The 23,630-nt window shown below is 41.5% G+C and overlaps 1 protein-coding gene across 16 annotated transcripts in view; it reads left to right on the plus strand.

The window, feature by feature from the left end:
- The window catches only part of syngap1a (synaptic Ras GTPase activating protein 1a), a 169,473-nt gene that overhangs the window by 136,758 nt on the left and 9,085 nt on the right, over positions 1 to 23,630 (plus strand). For 6 of the 16 annotated variants that reach the window (XM_083546934.1, XM_083546925.1, XM_083546927.1 and 3 more), the window contains 7 exons: positions 1,915 to 2,096; positions 2,600 to 2,789; positions 6,789 to 7,331; positions 7,659 to 8,117; positions 8,866 to 9,039; positions 13,928 to 14,139; positions 20,261 to 20,333. In XM_083546934.1, coding sequence (XP_083403060.1) covers positions 1,915 to 2,096; positions 2,600 to 2,789; positions 6,789 to 7,331; positions 7,659 to 8,117; positions 8,866 to 9,039; positions 13,928 to 14,139; positions 20,261 to 20,333 — 1,833 coding nt within the window. Of the gene's footprint in view, positions 1 to 1,914; positions 2,097 to 2,599; positions 2,790 to 6,788; positions 7,332 to 7,658; positions 8,118 to 8,865; positions 9,040 to 13,927; positions 15,464 to 15,712; positions 17,007 to 20,260; positions 20,334 to 23,630 lie in introns of those variants that run through there. The other 10 variants (XM_083546938.1, XM_083546933.1, XM_083546931.1 and 7 more) reach the window with 4 other exon arrangements.

The following is a 23,630-nucleotide window of genomic DNA, read 5'->3' on the forward strand; positions in this document are numbered from 1 at the left end:
ATCTATGATATGACTGAAATGACAAAGTGCTTAGTATGATCAAACTTTTCAACCTTTATTAAAATTCAGATATTAAAAAAGAACCTTTATTTGCATCCTAGAATACAAAAATTTTGGAAAAATACAGGTTCTTATGTATCATAAGTAAAGAGCTCTAAACATGTATAAACAAATATTTTAGCTTCAATAATGGAAAGGAATAAAATGTAAATAAATAGGCATCCTTACATCTGCATAGAGCTTTCTTTAGCTGAGGATGGTTCCACTGGAGCAGCCTAAAAGTTGATTAAGATCCATGAGGTCAAAACTCTAAAACCATAAAGATGGGTTTGTACTATAATTAATATAAACAGCTTGCTACAACTTTTCAGGACTACCGTGTCCATAAAGAGAAGAGAAAAAGAGAACCGTCATCATAGTTTGATCATTATTGAGGTTATCACTGAAGGAAACTCAAGTGTAAAACTGTTCATGGTGATGAAGCCCTAAGCTATTGCAACAAACTGTTTATATTGATTACAGTCCAACTCCATCTTCATGGTTCTTAAATTCTAGTAACCTGTGGATCTTAAGATTGTTCATGTGTAACCATTTGAGTGGTCTTCAAATGAAAAGAACTCTATTCAGGGGTAGGGCATTACGATGAATCAGGCAGATCCAGAAAGAAGAAAGGAACAGGATCGCTGGTACATCTGGAGCATGTTCAACCTGACAGAGAGCTGGAGACAGAGAGAAATATATTATTAGGTATATTTGTTGTTGCAAAGGGAGAGCCAGAAGGTGAATAAGTCAATCAATCAATCAATCTATGATTATGGAGAAATGTAGGTGTCATGTAAAGAATGCTAAATAGATTTAAAAAGAATGCAGGTTAATATAAACAATAATAGTAATTCAGAGGATCGTCCAAAACAGGCAGAGTTCAGCTTATTCACAAACAGGCTAGATTTGACCAAATGAGATCAAAACAAATATAGGGAAAGAAATAGTTTCTATTTCTGTTTCTAATCAAAGTATCATAGCTTGGCAGTAGGCAAAGAACAAGAGTCACAGTGAGCGTATTTCTTTGCATAGTCTTTCTGAAAAGGTCCTTTAAATATTGTGTGTGTGTGTGTGTGTGTGTGTGTGTGTGTGTGTGTGTGTGTGTGTGTGTGTGTGTGTGTGTGTGTGTGTGTGTGTGTGTGTGTGTGTGTGTTTGTGTCCGATAGTGGATTTTACCGATACTGATTAATCGACAGTTTTTAAAATTAATTCAAAAACATTTAAACATAACATTCCATGTAAAATAGAACTGAACTTAATTACAAACATTATTTAAAAAAAAAAGTACAGAATAATGAAAATGTGCGAAATGAAATAAATATGAATATATTAGTTAATAAATATAATGATATAATGAATAGATTATAAATAATGAATACAATATAGCGCTCTCCGTGCAACATGGACATCGGAGGGCGCTTGTAAGAAGAAAGGAAAGAAGTTAAAAAGCATATTTCAATAACAAAGTAATTGAGCATTATGTTCGACTTCTTGGCTTTAACCAACGCAAATTAGCGATGGCCACAGATAAACGATTAAATGCTTACCCGAAACTTGTTTTTCTTTCTGAATTGGGTAAAACTGTTTCATCATTTCTACAACAAAAGGCAATTTTACTCTCATCAATGATTCCACAGCGCCTAAATATTTCAATTCAGAAGCTTCTAAAACCCGTACCAACGCCCCATCCCTTAACGGAAGTGAATTGACTGTATTTCATAAAAAAACAACTTAAAAATGAATGTGACTGTTTTCTATTTTAATTAGCATTTATGTCAAAGGTAAAGGGTTTATCAATTATAAAAACGCTGTATACTTAAATGATGATATCAATATGTAAAATATAGAGCACGATCTGATTTCTGTTGCCAGGATGCTATTTTGAAGCTAGGGCCCTTGCCACGCTTGCTAAATGACATCAGCGTGGCTCTGAGGAACCCACAGCTGCACCGGCAGGCAAGTCACCAACCTCCTGAACGCCACATCGCACGACCGCCCTACAGCCGCCCAGCCACTAATGACTTCCAGAGCCTGATGATGAGGGAGCAGAACAGGTACAAGAGCACCTCAGTCTTAACAAAGACTTAAAAGCTTAATAATTCAAGGAATTAAAGGAAATGATGTATGTGCTGTGATCTAAATTCATATCATGCTGGCTACCTAGTTGTCTGGGTATAGTTTTAAATCCTGTTTAGACATGGTGATAGTATGGACCACCTGAATCAGAAACTGAATACTTTATTGATTGAATACTTTGTTAAAATTGTTGGGTTGCTCACATAAAGTACAATCAAATATAAGAAATTTTAAATAAAATATGCATTTTAAGTTACATATTAAGTATAGATGCTGTACAATTCATTAATTTTCAAATATATTGTATGAAATAGTGTAGATGTACATGTACATCAGATTTTTATCCTCTTATATCTATAGCAGCTATTAACACTGGTTTCTTCACCAGCTAATTTTTTCTCCATTATTTGTATTTAACCCGCATCATGGATTTAAATGTCTAGCTCCTTAAGAACAAATGCATTTCTTTTTGCATCTATAGTTCTATAGACATCTCTCGTCTGCCATCTCCTACCTCCGGAAGTGGAGCTCTCTCTCACCCGGGCATGGCTGGCTTTGAAAGAGATCATCGTGGCAACAAAGAGGTGTTCTATGTGGCACGCCCACCCTTAGCCCGCTCAAGCCCCGCCTACTGCACCAGCAGCTCGGACATCACTGAACCTGACCCGAAGGTATGTGGAAACACACACTAAAAAACAGAAAAATCTTTCTACACATGTACTTTTTCAAATACTTATTATTTTCTTTGCTATACATTAAAAAATAATAATAAAAAGGATATAAAAAGAAACTAGCTGTGGTAATATATCTGTAGCGGTAAAGTTGTTTTACCGTTAACCGAAATACAGTTCTTCTTCTTCTTCCTCTTTTTCTTCTTTGGCTGCTCCCATTAGGGGTCGCCACAGCAGATCATCCGTCTCCACACTACCCTGTCCTCTACTTCTGCCTCTTTTAAACAAACTACCTGCATGTCTTCCCTCACCGCATCCATAAACCTCCTCCTTGGTCTTCCTCTTTTCCTCCTTCCTGGTGGCTCCATCCTCAGCATTCTCCTACTGATATACCCCATGTACCTCCTCTGCACATGTCCAAACCATCTCAATCTCGCTTCCCTCACCTTGTGTTCAAAAGGTCCTACATGCGCTGTCCCTCTAATAAACTCATTTCTAATCCTGTCCATCCTCGTCACTTACAACGAAAACCTCAACATCTTCAGCTCTGCTACCTCCAGCTCCACCTCCTGTCTTTTACTCAATGCCACTGTATCTAATCCAAACAACATCTCAGGTCTCACCACAGTCCTATAAACTTTCCCTTTCACTCTCACAGATACTCTTCTATCACAAATCACTCCTGCTATCACTCTTCTCCACCCACTCCACCCTGCCTGCACTCTTTTCTTTACTTCTCTAACACACTCTTCATTACTTTTTACTGTTGACCCCAGGTACCTGAACTCCTATTCCCCTGTAGTTACTGCACCTTCTCCATTCCTCAAACATCCTCTCACCTTCCAGAATCTTGTTAACCAATCTGGTTAAAAACTCCACTGCATCTCTCCTAAACATCTTCATGCTTCTACCGGTATGTCATCTGGTCCAACCGACTTTTCACTCTTCATCCTCTTAATAGCTGTTATCCTTGCTAATCCTATCCACTTCCTGCTTCACCATCTCCACATCATTCAACCTTCTCTCTCCTTAGTGTCCAACCTCTCATACAGCTCTTCATATGCTTTTCCTTGGCTTTCACCACATCCCTCTTCACCTGCTGGCGCATCTTCTTGTACTCCTGCCTACTTTTCTCATCTCTTTGTCGATCCCAATTCTGTTTCTCCAACCTCTTTCTCCTTCTGCTCTCCTGCACTTCCTCATTCCACCACCACGTCTCTTTTTCTTCCTTTCTATTTCCACATCACACCAGGTACCTTTCTAGCTGTCTCCCTCATCACTCCTGCAGTAGTTACCCAATCATCCAACACCTCTTCACCACCACCGAGCCCCTGTCTGACCGCTTCCCTGAATCTTTCACCACAGTCTTCCTCCTTCAGTTTTCCACATCTTATTCTTCTTTCAGTCCTCACTTTCCTCCTCTTCTTCTTCACCTCGAAAACCATCCTACAGACCACCATCCGATGCTGTCTAGCTACACTGTCCCCTGCCAACACCTTACAGTCTTCTTCAGGTTGCATCTCCTACATAGAACATAGTCCACCTGTGTGCACCTTAATTCAGTCTTATACGTCACCCTATGATCCTCCTTCTTAAAATAAGTGTTCACCACTGCCATTTCTAACCTTTTATCAAAATCTACCACATCTGTCCTTTCACATTCCTCTCCTTAAAGCGACACCTACCCATCACCTCCTCATAACCTCTTTTTTTCCAAGGTACAATCTCCATCACTTCTTCTCACAATCGCTTGTGGAGCATAAGCACTGATGACATTTATCGACACCCCTTCAACTTCAACTACACCATTTCACTTTCATTCCACACCGTAATAGAACAGTTTAAACCCACCTCCAATGTTCCTGGCCTTACTCCCTTTCCACTTGGTCTCCTGAACACACAACATATCTACCTTTCTCCTCTCCATCATATCAGCTACCTCTCTCCCTTTACCCGTCATAGTACCAACATTTAATGTCCCCACCCAAACCTCCATTTACCTACACTTCTCCTGATGTCTCTGTAGACGTCTTCCTCCTCTCCTTCTCCTCCTTTGGCCAACAGTAGCCCAATTTCCACCGGTACCCTGTAGGCTAACAATTCCTGTGGCGGTCGTTGGTAACCCGGGCCTCGACCGATCCGGTATGGAATTCTTGTTCGTGATCCGCATATTTGATTGCGCTTGGGACCGGCACTAAGAGTGCACTGGCTTGTGCAACCCTAATGGCTGGGTCAACTAAAAGACAGATATTATATTTTATATATATATATATATATATATATATATATATATATATATATATATATATATATATATATATATATATATATATATAAAAAAACAGCAAGAATAATGATATTTATGTGAAAAACAAAACGTGGATCAGTTTAATTACGTGGTTGCTTGTTGACTTGACTCTACTGGACTGGATTTTCTTGAACTGACCCAAAATTTTGTCAATTCATTTAGTCAAACAAATTTAGTAAATAAGAACAGAATGCAATGACTTGCAAATCTCCCAAACCTATATTGTATTCACAATAGCAAATATATGGCATATCAAATGTTCAGACTGAGGAAATGTTGCTGGTTAAATTTCTATTTCTATCAAATGTTTTTTTTTTTTTTTTTTTTGTTTTGTTTTACATTTTTCACTTTGCCTCAGTGCATTTTAAATGAGTTTTGGCCCAGAGAGGATGGCAGAGTTTCTGGATCATGTTCTTCTTTGCATGATAAAATGTTTCTCCAACTGTTTAATTTTAAGAACACTTACTTTTTTCCAGACTTTTGTTGCCCCATCCAAACTTTTTAAAACATTTGGCAGCCATCAAATTTAAAATGACCTTATTTATTTTCTTAAAATGGTTAATTTCCTCAGTTTAAACATTTGATATGTAGTCTATGTTCTATTGTGAATAAAATATGGGTCTATGAGATTTGCAAATCAGGTGTGCCAACTTCTTTGCAATTGAGATTGTATTTGCATAGCGCTTTTAACAATGGATATTGTCTCAAAGCAGCTTTACAAAGATAAAGTAATTATTACGTTATATAAAAGAATGTATAGGTTTAGTGCCTATACGTTGCATCCCAGAGAAGATACTTGCTGAGAAAATCATATATCTTTCCATTTGCCTTCATTTTGATGGGAACGGCTCTGCATAAAGGGCTGTGATGGGAGAAAACACTTGGCCATGCAGTCAGCATGACCATAATCAGTTTGAGGACTTCAGGAAAGTCTGCAAAGGAAACAAAACAATAACACAGACTGAAAATTCACTGTATAGAAAAAAATACAAAACAAAAAACAAGACACATTGGCTTCTTTGTATCATTTTTAGTAAATATATGATGAAATGTCAATATCATCTCACCTTCCTGAAGAAGTCTGTACTGTAAGCGAGGGCATGTGGTTTATGAGAGTCTCCTGTTATTGAAACAATCCTACATAAATCCTACAGAGAGACTGCAGGAGATCATGTCCCATAGACTCAGTAAGCGTATCACTAATAAGCGAGCCAGTGGTGACTGTTGCAAGGAAAAACAGATTGAAAGGAACCAGACTCTAAAAAGAACCCAGAAATCCTTATCTGGGTGGCACAGAATGTCCATTTATTATAGTTTCATTACTGTTGAGATGTGCAATGATGGGCACTTACATGCTTAATTGGGCTTCATTTGACCTGACTTGATGTGACCAGACTTTTATTTACCTTGTCTCGATCCGCCTGACTTCACTGGGCTTGACTTTGACTATTCTTCTTGACTTACTGGTATTTCCTTCAATAGTTGATTGGCAAGACTTACAGTTGAATAAAACCATCAGCTATATATCACAAATTTATTCACCTTTACCAAATTCTTTTATTCGATTAAATATCATTGATATAAAAATCTGAAGAAAGTCCTGTATGTCTGAGTTGATTTTTGGCCACACGAGCATTCAACTGGCTTTACTATACCAGAACCTGGTGCTGATTTTTGCACGTGTTTCCTAGGTGCTGAGTGTGAATAAGAGTGTATCTATGATGGACCTGCAGGACTCACGAATCAACAGCATTTCCAACCTGCACTCTGTTAACGACATGCTGAACTCGTCACAGGGCTCGATTGCTGGACTGGGCAGTTTCGGGGGCGCACCTCTGCGGCTTGGGGGCATGAGGTTCAGCCATTCGGGTGGCCTGGCCTCGGACTCGCTTTCCCAGCAGCAGCAGCATGCAGCAGCTGCCATGCACGTGCCACTCTCTTTCCAGAACCCGCTGTTCCACTTGGCGACAGATGGGCCTCAGTACCATGGTCCACCCCATGCCTCGCACGCCCCACCACTCCTGCTCGCCCCCGAGCCCGAGAACGGGCATGCGGGCTTCGGCGTGCCAGCTTTTGGCCATGGTGGGTTCTCTCGCAGTGAGGATCTCTCAGCGATGCGCTCGCAGAACAGCCTGGTGCAGCCCAGCATTGTGCACTCGCACAGCTACAGCGACGACTACACTCGCCACAACCAGGCTGACTACGCCCGCCGACAGCTTTCGCTGCAGGTGCAGGTATGCTGTAACGAGAACTACTGCAAACTTGGGACAAGTACAGTTTGTCTACAATCGAGTAGCAATGATCAAATTCGAGCTTGAGCTTAAAAGTTTGATGTGTAAAAGTTGCACTAAGTTATGTTTTATTTAATAAAAATAGAATTGAATACCATGAATACCCTCAGATATTGATACAGATGCACTGCTGCTTTCTTGCTTCATATCTTGAATTCAATTTGATAAATACACAGCTGAATATACACTATTGCCTGATTTGATGGCTTGCAATAAAATGTTTCTTTTTGTGTATAATATATATGCGTTGTTTCTCTGTCTGCCTCCCAGGAGAATCTCCATCAGCAGGTTTTAATGGGCATGGCCCCTCAGACTGCTACTGGCACCGGAACACCCGCCTCAGTTGCGACACCCCCGGCCACCATGCACCCTGTTCGTCAAACCTCTATGGCTCCTCCCCCGATGCAGCGTATGAAGCCTCAGCCTTCCCACCAGCTGTCCGTCAGCTCAGCTGCTAACTCCACCCCACCCAAGGCCCGACCCCAGAGTGGAAACCTCCTTCAGTCACCTGAGTCAAGTTTTGGAGCAAGGCCACTGCCACGGCAGCAGCTGTCAGTTAAAGACAGCCCTGCCCCTGGTCTCCCTCACCAATCCAGCACAGCCAGTGACAGCCAGCCACCACAAGGGGGTGCTAATGAGAATACAGAAAATTCTCAGAACGATACTCCTGCTAAATCTGCTCAGCAATCCAACCAACAGCACCTACTGAAACCAACTGCTAACAAGCAGGTACACACAAACAGACCACTATTCACAATACAACACTGTCAATATAGCATATGCTGATCTAAACGGAACTGAGAATTTCATGAAATGATCATGCAGAAAACCATGCCAACTTGCAAATTGAACAAATGTAAGTTTGGTTAGTAAAACCAGGAGTTAGAGATCTGAGACTCAGTTTAGCTACAGCTGTCTCTCAAGCCATATTACACAACCAAAGTCCCTTAATAAGTGATGTATATGAATAAAAATACTGAAGATTTAGACATTTTAGCGAGACTTAAAGCATCAGTTAAAAATCACTGGTTTGAATGCAGTATTATAATTTATGAAGCAGATCAAATGTGGATGTTTGTTTACATTTATTTGGACCGGAGATGCATTTATATACAAATACATCTAAAATCAGAAACAAGCAAGTACACAAACCATGTAGTTGAGTTAAAGTAGAGATACAGAAGGTAAAATGTGACTCCAGTAAAAGTAAAAATGCTCCATTTAAACTTTCACTTAAGTACAGTGTCCACCTCTGAAAAAAAGATCAATGTCCAGGTATAAATTGTCCATGAGTCAAACTTTGTCTCACTCAGTTCAGCACTACGGGGTCATAGCAGATTTTTTGTGAATTCTAAACAGATTGTTAGTAAAAGTCTCTTGCTGCATGCAATTTTTTTTCTTTATTATATAAAATACTTTTGAACCTGTAATATATATATTTTTTAAATGTCCTCTCTTTTTCTGTTCATGTGTTTAGGGCTCTAAGTCTCCATCCACACTAAACCCTCCGACCCCTGCATCAGAGCGGACAGTCGCCTGGGTGTCCAACATGCCACACCTGTCCGCTGACATCGAGAGTCTGCGTGTGGACAGAGAGGACCTGAAACTGAAGGAGCATTCTAAGAGCATGGACGAGTCTCGGCTGGACCGGGTCAGTTATAAGTTTATACATATTTAATTTCCTAATGATATCAGCAGGACTGCAGTTTTCTCATATCTGTTTGTAGTTTTTATGTATAAATTAAGTTTAAATCTCAAATACAAACAAACTCAAAAACAGAAAAAGAGAGCACCTAAAACTAAAGGAGCGCTCTAAGAGCATGGAGTCTCAGCTGGACCGGACTGGTTACATTTTAATGTATGGACAAAAGTATTGGGACACCTGCCTTTTCCTGCCATATGTGGTTCCTCTCCAAACTGTTACCACAATGTAGGAAGACACACAGTTGTACAGGATGTCTTTGGATGCGCTGTATTGAAATTTTGCATTCACTTAAACATGAAAAAACTTATCTGTTCCAGGATGGGAATGCCCCTGTGCACAAAGCGAGCTCCGTGAAGATATATATTATTTAGAGTGGAAGCTCTTGAGTGGCCTGCTATAAAGCTCTGATCTCAACCCTACTAAAAACCTTTAGGATTAATTGGAATGCCGACTGCACCCCAGGACTGCTCACCTCACCTACTTCAGTTATTGCTGTTGCTGTTTTGCACAACTTTCTATTTTTACAGTTTGTCTTTTATTTATAGATTTTTTTTACAAGTACACTCCTGTATACAGTTCTTGCACACTGCACAGTATAATACACAGTAGGTTTACTAGCGGCGCTATTTCGTGTTTTGTGTATTTGTCCTACACTGTCTTGTGTTTTCCTTTGCACTGTTTGCACCAGGTTGCACACGATGCACTTTATGTGGCGAGGACACTTACTAGTCCTTAGATCTGTGTTTTTCTGTTATGTAGCTATATGTTGTCTATGTGGCACCAGGGTTCTGGAGGAACATTGTCTCATCCATCCATCCATCCATCTTCTCCCGCTTATCCGATGCCGGGTCGCGGGGGCAGCAGTCTAAGCAAAGATGCCCAGACTTCCCTCTCCCTAGACACTTCTTCCAGCTCTTCCGGGGGGACACCAAGGCGTTCCCAGGCCAGCCGGGAGACATAGTCTCTCCAGCGTGTCCTAGGTCTTCCCCGGGGTCTCCTCCCAGTGGGACGCGCCCGGAACACCTTCCCAGGAAGGCGTCCAGGAGGCATCCGGAACAGATGCCCGAGCCACCTCAGCTGACCCCTCTCGATGTGGAGGAGCAGCGGATCTACTCCGAGCTCCTCCCGAGTGACTAAGCTTCTCACCCTATCTCTAAGGGATCGCCCAGCCACCCTGCGGAGGAAGCACATTTCGGCCGCCTGTATCCGGGATCTTGTCCTTTCGGTCATGACCCAGAGCTCATGACCATAGGTGAGAGTAGGAACGTAGATTGACCGGTAATTCGAAAGTTTCGCCTTGCGGCTCAGCTCCTTCTTCACCACGACAGACCGGTACATCGACCGCATTACTGCAGAAGCTGCACCGATCCGTCTGTCAATCTCCCGTTCCACCCTTCCCTCACTCGTGAACAAAACCCCAAGATACTTAAACTCCTCCACTTGCGGCAGGAACTCCCCACCAACCTGAAGTGGGCAAGCCACCCTTTTCCGACTGAGGACCATGGCCTCGGATTTGGAGGTGCTGATTCTCATCCCAGCCGCTTCACACTCGGCTGCAAACCGTCCCAGTGCATGCTGAAGGTCCTGGTCTGATGAAGCCAACACGACAACATCATCTGCAAAGAGCAAAGACGAAATCGTGTCGTCACCAAACCGGACACCCTCCGACCCCTGGCTGCGCCTAGAAATTCTGTCCATAAAAATTATGAACAGAACCGGTGACAAAGGGCAGCCCTGCCGGAGTCCAACATGCACCGGGAACAAGTCTGACTTACTGCCGGCAATGCGAACCAAGCTCCTGCTTCGGTCATACAGGGACCGGACAGCCCTTAGTAAAGGGCCCCCGACCCCATACTCCCGGAGCACCCTCCACAGGCCGCCGCGAGGGACACAGTCGAATGCCTTTTCCAAATCCACAAAGCACATGTGGACTGGTTGGGCAAACTCCCATGAACCCTCCAGCACCCTGTAGAGGGTATAGAGCTGGTCCAGTGTTCCACGGCCTGGACGAAAACCACATTGTTCCTCCTGAATCCGAGGTTCTACTATCGGCCGTATTCTCGTATTCCGTAGTACCCTGGCATAGACTTTCCCAGGTAGGCTGAGAAGTGTGATCCCCCTATAGTTGGAACACACCCTCCGGTCCCCCTTCTTAAAAAGAGGGACCACCACCCCGGTCTGCCATTCCAGAGGCACTGTCCCCGACCGCCACGCGATGCTGCAGAGGCGTGTCAGCCAAGACAGCCCCACAACATCCAGAGACTTGAGGTACTCAGGGCGGATCTCATCCACCCCCGGTGCCCTGCCACCGAGGAGTTTCTTTACTACCTCGGTGACTTCAGCTTGGGTGATGGACGAGTCCGCCTCTGAGCCCTCAGCCTCTGCTTCCTCAATGGAAGACGTGACGGCGGGATTGAGGAGATCCTCGAAGTATTCCTTCCACCGTCCAACGACATCCCCAGTTGAGGTCAACAGCTCCCCACCTCTACTGTAAACAGCATTGGTGGGGCACTGCTTTCCCCTCCTGAGGCGCCGGACGGTTTGCCAGAATCTCTTCGAGGCCAGCCGATAGTCCTTCTCCATGGCCTCACCGAGCTCCTCCCAGGCCCGAGTTTTTGCCTCGATAACCACCCGGGCTGCAGTTCGCTTGGCCTGCCGGTACCCGTCAGCTGCCTCAGGAGTCCCACAAGCCAACCAGGCCAGGTAGGACTCCTTCTTCAGCTTGACGGCATCCCTTACTTCCGGTTTCCACCACCGGGTTCGGGGATTGCCGCCTCGACAGGCACCGGAGACCTTACTGCCACAGCTCCGAGCGGCCGCTTCGACAATGGAGGTGGAGAACATGGTCCACTCGGACTCAATATCTCCGGCCTCCCTCGGGATCTGGTCAAAGCTCTGCCGGAGGTGGGAGTTGAAGATCTCTCTGACAGGAGGCTCGGCCAAACGTTCCCAGCAGACCCTCACAGTACGCTTGGGTCTGCCGAGTCTGTCCAGCTTCCTCCCCCACCATCGGATCCAACTCACCACCAGGTGGTGATCAGTTGACAGCTCCGCCCCTCTCTTTACCCGAGTGTCCAAGACATACGGCCGCAGGTCAGATGAAACGACCACAAAGTCGATCATCGACCTGCGGCCTAGGGTGTCCTGGTGCCACGTGTACTGATGGACACCCTTATGCTTGAACATGGTGTTCGTTATGGACAAACTGTAACTAGCACAGAAGTCCAATAACTGAACACCGCTCGGGTTCAGATCAGGGGGGCCGTTCCTCCCAATCACGCCCCTCCAGGTGTCACTGTCGCTGCCCACGTGTGCATTGAAGTCTCCTAGTAGAACGACGGAGTCCCCAGTCGGAGCACTGTCCAGCACCCCTCCCAGAGACCCCAAGAAGGCCGGGTACTCTATACTGCCGTTTGGCCCGTAGGCACACACGACAGTGAGAGACCTATCCCCGACCCGTAGGCGCAGGGAAACGACCCTCTCGTTCACCGGGGTAAACTCCAACACATGGCGGCTGAGCTGGGGGGCTATAAGCAAACCCACACCAGCCCGACGCCTTTCACCATGGGCAGCTCCAGAGTTGTAAAGAGTCCATCCTCTCTCGAGGAGTGTGGTTCCAGAGCCCAGGCCGTGCGTAGAGGTGATCCCGACTATCTCTAGTCGGAACCTCTCAACCTCACGCACAATCTCAGGCTCCTTCCCCGCCAGCGAGGTGACATTCCACGTCCCTAGAGCTAGCTTCCGTGTCCAGGGATCGGGTTGTCGAGGCCTCCACCTTCGACTGCTGCCCGATCCTCTTAGCACCGGCCTCTTACGGTCCCTCCTGCAGGTGGTGAGCCCACTGGAAGGCGGCCCCACGTCGCTCCTTCGGGCTGAGCCCGGCCGGACCCTGTGGGGGAAGGCCCGGCCACCAGGCGCTCGCATACGAGCCCCAACCCCGGGCCTGGCTCCAGGGTGGGGCCCCGGCTGCGCCATACCGGGCGACGTCACGGTCCCTGATGTAGTATCTCTCATAAGGGGTTTTGAACCGCTCTTAGTCTGACCCGTCGCCCAGGACCTGTTTGCCTTGGGAGACCCTACCAGGGGCATATAGCCCCGGACAACATAGCTCCTAGGGTCATTCGAGTACTCAAACCCCTCCACCACGTTAAGGTGGCAGTTCAAGGAGAGGACATTGAGACATTGTCTCATTTGACTGTGAACTACGTCAGCTGTATACGGTCGAAATGACAATAAAAACTTCTTCACACTTGATCCTGACTTTACTAACATGGCTGATTGGAGCGAATTGTGCAAATAAAACACCATACTTATGACCAGGTGTCTGCAAACTTTTAGCAATGTTTAAAATCAAATCAAATTTTATTTGTCACATACACATACATACAGAGTACGACATGCAGTAAAATGCTTTTTACGACGGTCCGGCATAATGGGAATAGAACGAGGAGAAAAAATAAACCAAGAAAAAAAGAAGGCAGATAAATAAAAAGTATAAACTATATAAAATAGAAACTATATAAAGAAATGGAACGGTAACTAAGTTAATGAAAATATAAAATAAACAAAAAAGACAACGTGTAACCGGAGCAGTCATGACGGCAGCCGACCTCACCGGCGCCATCTATATATTGTATATACAATTCTCTAATGATATTTATTATATTAGAATCACATTATTGGCCAATGAAAATTTTGGCCAATTTGAACCTCTGTGATGTTAGAACAGGCTGAAGGTTGGTGGCCGGTTGTGGTGGATGAAGCTAAAAAGCTCTAAAAAACAGTGGGGTCTAATAACAACAATAATATTATATGTATATATCTGTGTGAACAGGTGCGTGAGTACGAAGAGGAAATCCACTCCCTGAAAGAGCGTCTGATGATGTCCCACCGTAAGCTGGAGGAGTACGAACGCAGGCTGCACTCCCAAGAGCAGCAGACCAACAAGATCTTGCTACAGTACCAGAGCCGGCTGGACGACAGCGAGAGGAGGCTGAGGCAGCAACAGCTGGAGAAAGACTCGCAGATCAAAGGCATCATCAGCAGGTCACAATTCCGTTAAGGCACAGTGTGTGTGTGTGTGTATGTGTGTGTGAAGGAGCAGTCTCAGTAAAGCCCAAAAGAAAGCATGCAGGCCACCACATAATGTCCAAATATCTGGGAAGGGTTCAGCACTCTGATTCTCACGTCATTTGAGCGTTTTATATGTGTTATTGTTCTGCATGTCGTCTTGTGACTTGGATGTGAGTGGAGTCATGTTTTATGTATTTTTCTTATTTGCATACACTGGTCTTCGTGATTGTCTTGCTTACTATGGTGTGGTTATGTCGATATGCTCTGTTGCATATTAAAATGGCATCAAATCTACCTGGGATTTGAGTGCAACTGATGAATCAACTTCAGCTGCATGGAAACAAGCTCCTGCCTAACAGTTCTTATTTATACGCCCGATTTACCGTCATGTATTAATAATCTACATGATGCACAGTCCAATTACTGCAAAGATTTGCAATAAATGAAGGTAAATGTATTTATATCTGAGACTGCTGCAAGATAAGATGTTCTCGTTGGACAAAATACCATCAAACATCCATAAGGTTAAAATAGCGTTTATCCCAGGACAGACGTTATATCCCGGGAAGCTTAGTGTATATGGATATGCAAACAGTTATTAAAGTGTGCTAACAAAACTGCAGGCAGTTTTCCCATGTCTGTTGGTAGTTTTATTATGTAAATTAAGTTAAATTTCGAATGCCTATTAAAACTCAAATAGATTAACTCAAATACAGCATACTAAAATTCAAATAGGCAACACAAATGTCATAAAATACAAATAAATAAAAACTAAATTCATATAATTGAAAACTCACTGGGATAACTCAAACCCAGAATGATTCAAATTTAATTGGATAGCTTGCGTAAATTAACCCCCGACCTTTCAATTAGTAAATCAGTCCCAGAGCTATGACGTTTCCAGAAAGGTTTTAGCATATCCCAACTTGTCAGGAAGCTGGAGTCAGGAGAGCACAGGGTTAGCCATGGTATGGTGCCCCCTGGAGCAGATAGGGTTAAGTGCCTTGCTCAAGTGCACAGCAGTGGAAGCTTATTGGTGCTGGGGCTTAAAACTAAATCTTCTTAAATTAACTCAGAGGTTCAAACTCAAAATAATTGAAAATTATCACAAGCCCAATGTTTTTAAATCTAATAAATTCATATTCTATTAACAATACAAAAATATCAAATGTTGAAAAAAATTAGGACATTTTGTATTTAATGGCTGCAACGGGTCTCAAATGTACCATTTACCAAAATATACCACTGTGTAGCATCATGTCTTCTGTCTGTATACAGCTGGGAAATGAGCAGACCAGTTGTCCCATATGTGTGAGGTTCCCTGGTGGTCTAGTGGTTAGGATGTGGCGCTCTCACCGCTGCGGCCCGGGTTCGAGCCCCGGTTAGGGAACCAACCCCAGCCACTCTCAGTGCCGGTCCCAAGCCCGGATAAATTGGGGAGGGTTGCGTTAGGAAGGGCATCCAGCGTAAAAACATGTGCCAAATCAAACATGCGGATGATCCGCTGTGGCGACCCCTAACGGGAGAAGCCTAAAGAAAGTTTAAGTTGTCCCATATGTGTCTGATACAGGATTCTAGCTTCTTAATAGTTCTTGGTGTCCTTTGTTGTATTTTTTTTATTCTTGATGGTCCCGCTCCTCTTTAGTCCGGAGGATGTGGTGTCCATAGTTTCCAAAATAAATTACAATTAAAAATCTTTTTGACCACAGAACAGTTTTCCACTTTTCCTTAGTAAATTTTAAATGAGCTCTAGCAAGATGAGGGTGGCGGCATTTCTGCATCATGTTCATGCATGAGCCATCTTCTTTTGCCCATACACAATTTCCAATAAAGAATCATGAGTGTTTTAAATGCAGTGCGGCCTGAGGGCCCAAAGATCACGGTCATCTGATATTGATTTTCCTCCTTGTCCCATGTAGACAGAGATTTCTCCAAGTTCTTTGAAACTTTTGATGATATTATGTTCTGTACATAATAAGATATTCAAATGTTGAGGAAAATAATTCTGAAATTGTTCCACAATTTGTATACACAGTCTTTTACAGTGAAGTTCTGGTACACTATTTATACCCAATCATCTTACTGACCTGTTGTTAATTAACCTAATTAGTTGCAATTTACAGTTACCTAAATAACAATGTTACAGTTAGTTTAATTGTTTAATTTTTCCAGACATTTGTTGCCCCATTCCCACTTTTTTTTAAACATCTTGCAACCATCAAATTCAAAATGATCTTATTGTTTCCCTCAAAATAAATTTCCTCAGTTTCCACATTTTCTATGTTCTTTTCAGAATTAAATATGGGTTTATGAGATTTGCAATTAATTGCATTCTGTTTTAATTTACATTTTAGGCAGTGTCCTAACGTTTTTGAAATTGGGGTTGTATATTAATAAATTACACTTAAACAGAGATCAATAAACCTCAAACAGAAAGCAAATTGATTGCACATACAGTGGGGGAAATTAGTATTTAACTCATCAATTTTTCTTATTAACCACAGTTCCAATGCAGCAATTTAAATGGGATTTTGACCAGACATTGGTATAAACTTGGGAAATCTTGAGCAAGAAATTATAATCTTTTAATCCATAAAAAACTAAAAGAACACACTTTGAAAAAGCAGTACACCAAGTTATGACAGCAGCTGATTACACAAGGTAGTTCTACTGTACCTCCTATCTGTGCAAATTACATTCATCATGTTGGGTCACGATGAGTAGAGGCAAAAAAGGAGGGCTTCGGTCAAGGGTCCAGCAGTGGTGTGAACTCAGGACCCAACATCTTAGCCACTTCTCTACAAGCTACTTCTTCTCTATAATAATATTTAACAAATAAATATATCATAAAGCACAAACAGAAAAATCAATAGCATAAAACAGCTTCAAACTTAGTCAACAGATGAAAAACTTAAACAGATAAAAATAATTCTGTTCAATGTTTTTTTTAAACAGCTGATTTTGTCTCCATTATTTCAATATTTGCATTATTATATTTTAATAGATACCTATAGTATATGTCTATATATATTTATTTATTTATATGAATATATAAAACAATTAGATTAAAACTTATATGAAACTATATATGAAACAAACTTATATGAATCCTAACTATATATGAAACAAATAGATTAAAACTCGAAAATATAAAACAAGTAGAATAAAACTTTAATACACAAATAGATTAAAACTTTAATATAATAAACAAAAAGGATAAAACTTAAATATGTCATGCAAATAGATAAAAAATATATATTTAAAAAATATATCAAACATTGAAAAATCATAAATAGAATGCACTTTTAATAAATACCACAACTAGTATAAAACGTACATTTATATCACAAATATAGTAAAACTTGAATATATACAATATAACTTACTTTGAACCCGCTGGCATTCAATAAGGTGCAATTTTCTTTTTTTTCTCTGCTGGAAAGAATATTCTTAGTTCATACAAATATATTAGATGACCGAATACCTGAAAATGTAAATAAATAAAATCGCATGTCGCATGTTTCAGTGTTGTTGTTCAACTATGGAATAACCTGCAATGATTTCATGCATCTTTGAATAACCTGGATGCGTTCACCTGCCCAACAGTCCTCTTTCTCAAGCATCATCTTACAGCTCTGTAGCACCTGCCATTCTTAAACTTATTGAGCTAATTTAGAGACCTCATTACCTACATTTTAGGTGGCTACAAGATTCCAGCATGCGCAATTATGATTATCGGTGTTATTTTTCTACTAACTTCCAGCATGTGCTATTCTGATTCTTTTTTTATACATCAACTACTATTCTTTATTAGTTTAACTACTCCTCATACCATACAGTACTCACTACAATGATGAATGATTTTTGCTTATTTCAATGCAAAATTTGGCAATTTGTTCAGATTTCCAAAAATTTCAAAAACCTTAAGGTTAAATTTACAAACCCTCTGACCAGATGTGTTTAATTTTACAGTTTGGAGTTTACAAGTTTATTGTCATCGCATAGCAACCAAATGCCTCTACCAGAAGTGCAAATAGTAACAATTTAGCAAAATGTATATATGTAAAAGTATGTACAGTGAATAAATATAAAGTCTATAGCAGGGAAAAGATGTTCATACATTGTTAAAAAATACAACTAAATAGTTATGTCTATGGCAATAAAAATGTACAGACACTGTTGTAAAGGAAGAAGTAAAAGGCTGTGGCATTGAAAAAATTAGCAAAAGCTGAATAAACAAGTACAGAAAACTAGAAATTTCCGGACTATTAAACACACCCAAATATAATTCAATTAAATTCATTTTTATTTGTATAGCGCTTTTAACAATGAACATTGTCTCAAAGCAGCTTTACACAGATAATGCGGTGATTAAAAGTGAATATGTTCTTTATAAGTGTAAGTTTGTCCCTGATGAGCAAGCCGGTGGCGACTGTGTCAAGGAAAAACTCCCTGAGATAGCATAAGGAAGAAACCTTGAGAGGAACCAGACTCAAGAGGGAACCCATCCTCATCTGGGTTGCACCGAATGTCCATTTGTGGCAGATATACAATGTTGCGGGGTACAGTGATGATGATCAAAAGCTAAATGTATTCCTGAGTCAGTGTAGGAGACTGTTGACATCAACTACAGTCCAATCCATCCTCAAAGCTCCTGTTCTTACTCCGGAATTTCATGGAACCACCCAAGGCGTTGATGACAAACCTTCCCCAGCTGCACAGAGTGGCCTCCAGTCAAAGAGAACACTATCCAGAGGCAGGCCTGGATGAAGTGGGAAGATCCACGGGGGGGAGAGGGGCAGGAACAGTGGTCACTGGAGCCTCAGGAGCATGTTTAACTCGACCAAGAGAGAGAGAGAGAGAGAGAGAGAGAGAGAGAGAGAGAGAGAGAGAGAGAGAGAGAGAGAGAGAGAGAGAGAGAGAGAGAGAGAGAGAGAGAGAGAGAGAGAGAGAGAGAGAGAGAGAGAGAGAGAGAGAGAGAGAAAGAAAAAGAGAGAAAGAAAAAGAGAGAGAGAGAGAGAGTGACAGGAAGAGAAGGATATGGATTATTAAGTGTACCTATTGTTGCATGAGAGTTAAAGTCACTGTGCAGTTTGGACTCCGGCAAGACTCGCTATGGCAGCATAACTAAAAGGGAGAACCAGAAGGCAACACAGACATGAGGGATCTCTGGGATAAGAGACGACCCACCACACCACCATCAACAAACCTGAGAGAACGCGTGAATGTGAGGGGACAACAGCATACAAATATCCCAGTTCACCAGGATGCAAATATAAGCGGCACTCACTGAATTTGACAAAGATTTTTTTTTTTTTACATAAATACACCGCACCTGTCTATAAGCCGCAGGTGTCTACACTGAAACTAATGAACTTTACACAGGCTTTAACGAAAGACAGTGTCTGTTACATGGCTTGTATTTAAACAGTAACCTATCAAGAAAGTCATTGTTCACTGTCTTCCTCCTTCCTTTCACAACTATTTCTCCCGGGAGTTTTTCTTTTGGCATCGTCGTGCGTTTAAAAATCACCATCGGTGAAGCTTTTCTCCCGATGCCGTGCAGCTCAGAACACAGGTGAAGTGCGTTTTCATGCATAATTTTGGATAAAGTGAAACCAAATATTCAGCACTGACTGTTATTTGATGCACCTCTCAGTCTCAGAGTTGGGGCAACTTCAACAAAAGCTGGTTCTCAATGTTCTTTTGGACTGAAAATGAGGCCAGCGGTGCAAAACAGTAGCTGACAGGCAGCAGATGTGGGTAGGGGAGTGTTGAACCTTAATGACATCTTTAACAGAGGTACAAAATGAAATTGTAAAGTTAATTGTCAATTAAAATGTTGTGGAGTAAAAAGCACTTATACAAAAAAAAAAAGGATTCTAAATATTATAAAAGATATAGACGCAAAGTGCATTCAATCTTAGGTTTGTGTATATTATTAGCATGATTGTGAATGCGCTTTGGTGTTGTGTTGTATGCAAACGCCTTGCTGCATGTCCTCTGTAACTTGTGTTGTATGTGTGTGTCGTTTGACTGTTTCGTTCTGTGATTGTGGAGTTTTGTGATCGTGTTGATGTGTGTTGTGTTCCAGGCTGATGGCGGTGGAGGATGAGTTGAGAGGCAGTGGCGAGTCTGACCTCAAATCCCGAATATTTACAGGAGAGGTCTGTCTCTTTCATATACACATACACACGTGCAGCCAACTGCAGTACAGTACTGGCTAAAACACACGTTTCCATGCACTGAGAAACCGGAAATAATTTGATCCATAACCTGGCCTATGTATGTTGAAAAAAAGGACTTTCTGAGGTTAAATACAAACCAACAGCTTTTAACGCCTGTACAACTGCTCATTCATGCAATTATCCAATCAGCCAAACACCACGTTATGGTTCTGTTCTGTTCTACAATACACTTCCAAACCAAGATTATATTATTGATATATGTGCATGCAAACGTATGCAGTTGCAGTTTTGTCATCCCATTGCAATCAAACTCTTCTTACTGTACCATGTATCAGCGTGCATCAGATCAGATCTTCATTCATCGTCATATTTGTGGTATTTGTGCTCGTATGAGTTTCTTGTGTATTACACAACACCACAGGGTGCCGCGGTGTGTTGTTTGTTTTTTAGTTTACGTCATTATGAACCTTATTTGTTGTATTTGTGAGAAAGTGCAACCTGAATGCAACCATTTTTATGAACAGTGTTTGCATTTGTTTTGGTGGTTTGTGTTTTTGTGGCTTTTTAAAGGAAATATTAGGACATTTGTAAATTTCTCTTTTGGGATGAATCAATCAATCATCAATCTATCAATCAATCAATCAATCAATCAATCAGTCAATCAATCAATCAATCATCTATCTATCTATCTATCTATCTATCTATCTATCTATCTATCTATCTATCTATCTATCTATCCATCTATCCATCTATCCATCTATCCATCTATCCATCTATCTATCTATCTATCTATCTATCTATCTATCTATCTAAATACAGATACAGTACTAGATTGATGCTACTCACATTATAGGGGACCAAGTAGGTCTCTTATTTCATTCTAAAAGCAGAGCAGCTGCTTACTTTAACACACTACTTGTGTATAGTTCAGACTTTTACTTGTGCTTGTAGACATGCAACAAATATATAGATATAGCTTGCTTACAATGGGAGTAAAGTTCTGTGTTTGTTTTTTGCAACCACATACTCTATATTAGCAAAAGCATTGGGACACTTGACCTTTTCAGCCTTAATGTTGTTTTTCCCCAAACTTACCACAAAGCTGGAGGCACACAATTGTTTAGGATCTCACTGGATGCTGTAGCATGAAAATTTCCCTTCACTTGAACAAGGAGACCCAAACACTGCCCCTGTGCACAAAGCCAACTCCATGAAGATATGCTTTACATGAGTTGGACTGGAAGTTCTCGAGTGGACTCTTATTTAGGTAGATTTTTTACGTCCAAAAAAAAAAGTCCAGCCATCTAGCAACTAGATGGAAAGCAGATTAACCCATTTAAAAATACAGTGGTACCCCGCTTATCGACCTTAATCCGTTCCTTAAAACCCGTCGAAATGCGAAAAGGTCGAAGAGCGAATGTAATTATCCCATAAGAAATAATGAAAAACCAATTAATCCGTTCCTGACCTCCACCGATACCCATTAATTAACCAATTTTGCCCTGTTTTTAGCAGTATTTATCCTAAATAATACATAAAATGATACAGGTACATAAATAATAGATTTCCGTCAATTTATTTCGCGTTTTTACAAATTATTGCCTGATCAACACTATCACCCACTCGCTGTTTCTCTTTTATCCACAGAACGAGTAATTTTTCCATCTCATTCATAGCCTGTGGTCTTTGTTTTAAGTTAACATTGCGCGACATACTGGGCAAGACATTTGCTTCTTTAATTGTTTTCTTATTGGCCAAATATGTACATATAGTAGACAGGTAAATTATACATAGCAACAAGATCTTTGATACGCATACCATTTTCATACTTAGAGATAATTTCTCTCTTTGTCTCCATAAAAATCACACGCCGCTTGGCCTTCACATCACTAGCTTTTTTTAGACCCATATTTCTAGAGTATTTTCACAAATTTAAACAAAAAAAAGACTTTACACTTCAAACAAAGTATAGTATATACAATATACACGCACTAAATTGTTATATTGACTGCTAAATAACACTATATTGTTCACAAACAGAAGTTTAATTTACGATAGATGCTCTCTCCACGAAGGCTGAGGCGAGACTGGGAAGATCCTTTCCCTCGCTCCACGTTGGTCGGGGTAAAAAAAAGGTCGATAAGGGGGCATTTGGTCGTTCAGCGGCCGCAAATTTCCGTCGAAAAACTGTTCGCTAAGCGAAAAGGTCGATGTCTGAGCCGGTCGATAAGCGGTGTACCACTGTAATAAAAAAGCACCTTGAATTTGAATTACTTTTTAAATCATTCTGCATAAAGACGCAAATTCATCAGATACTTGCCCATTTCATTAACAAGTCTTGTCCCAGACACTGCAGAGCTTCACAAGGTGCAGAGCCCACTCCATCCAAACAATGCTGCATAACCACAAACCTTTTTCTTCTATCTTTCTGAAAACTTGTCCACTAACACTACAGAGCAAATTGAATAAGATGTATTCTTTACGTCACTCTCAAGAATATTCAATAAATCTAGCATTCTAGCATTCAGACCCAGCAATACCGTAAAAAAAAACTAGAGCAAATCAAGGATCTGGAAACCACCATGGCATATGCTTATAGGAAGGCAGAATTCACAAATAAGACATATTAGTTCCCATAAACTCGAAGGTACATATATATATATATACAGTGAGGAAAATAAGTATTTGAACACCCTGCTATTTTGCAAGTTCTCCCACTTAGAAATCATGGAGGGCTCTGAAATTGTCATCGTAGGTGCATGTCCACTGTGAGATACATAATCTAAAAAAAATAAATCCAGAAATCACAATGTATGATTTTTAAACTATTTATTTGTATGATACAGCTGCAAATAAGTATATGAACACCTGTCTATCAGCTAGAATTCTGACCCTCAAAGACCTGTTAGTCTGCCTTTAAAATGTCCACCTCCACTACATTTATTATCCTAAATTAGATGCACCTGTTTGAGGTCGTTAGCTGCATAAAGACACCTGTCCACCCCATACAATCAGTAAGAATCCAACTACTAACATGGCCAAGACCAAAGAGCTGTCCAAAGACACTAGAGGCAAAATTGTACACCTCCACAAGGCTGGAAAGGGCTACGGGGAAATTGCCAAGCAGCTTGGTGAAAAAAGGTCCACTGTTGGAGCAATCATTAGAAAATGGAAGAAGCTAAACATGACTGTCAATCTCCCTCGGACTGGGGCTCCATGCAAGATTTCACCTCGTGGGGTCTCAATGATCCTAAGGAAGGTGAGAAATCAGCCCAG

The sequence above is a fragment of the Silurus aristotelis genome (assembly GCF_946808225.1).
Source record: "Silurus aristotelis genome assembly, chromosome: 7".
Lineage (NCBI taxonomy): Eukaryota > Metazoa > Chordata > Actinopteri > Siluriformes > Siluridae > Silurus > Silurus aristotelis.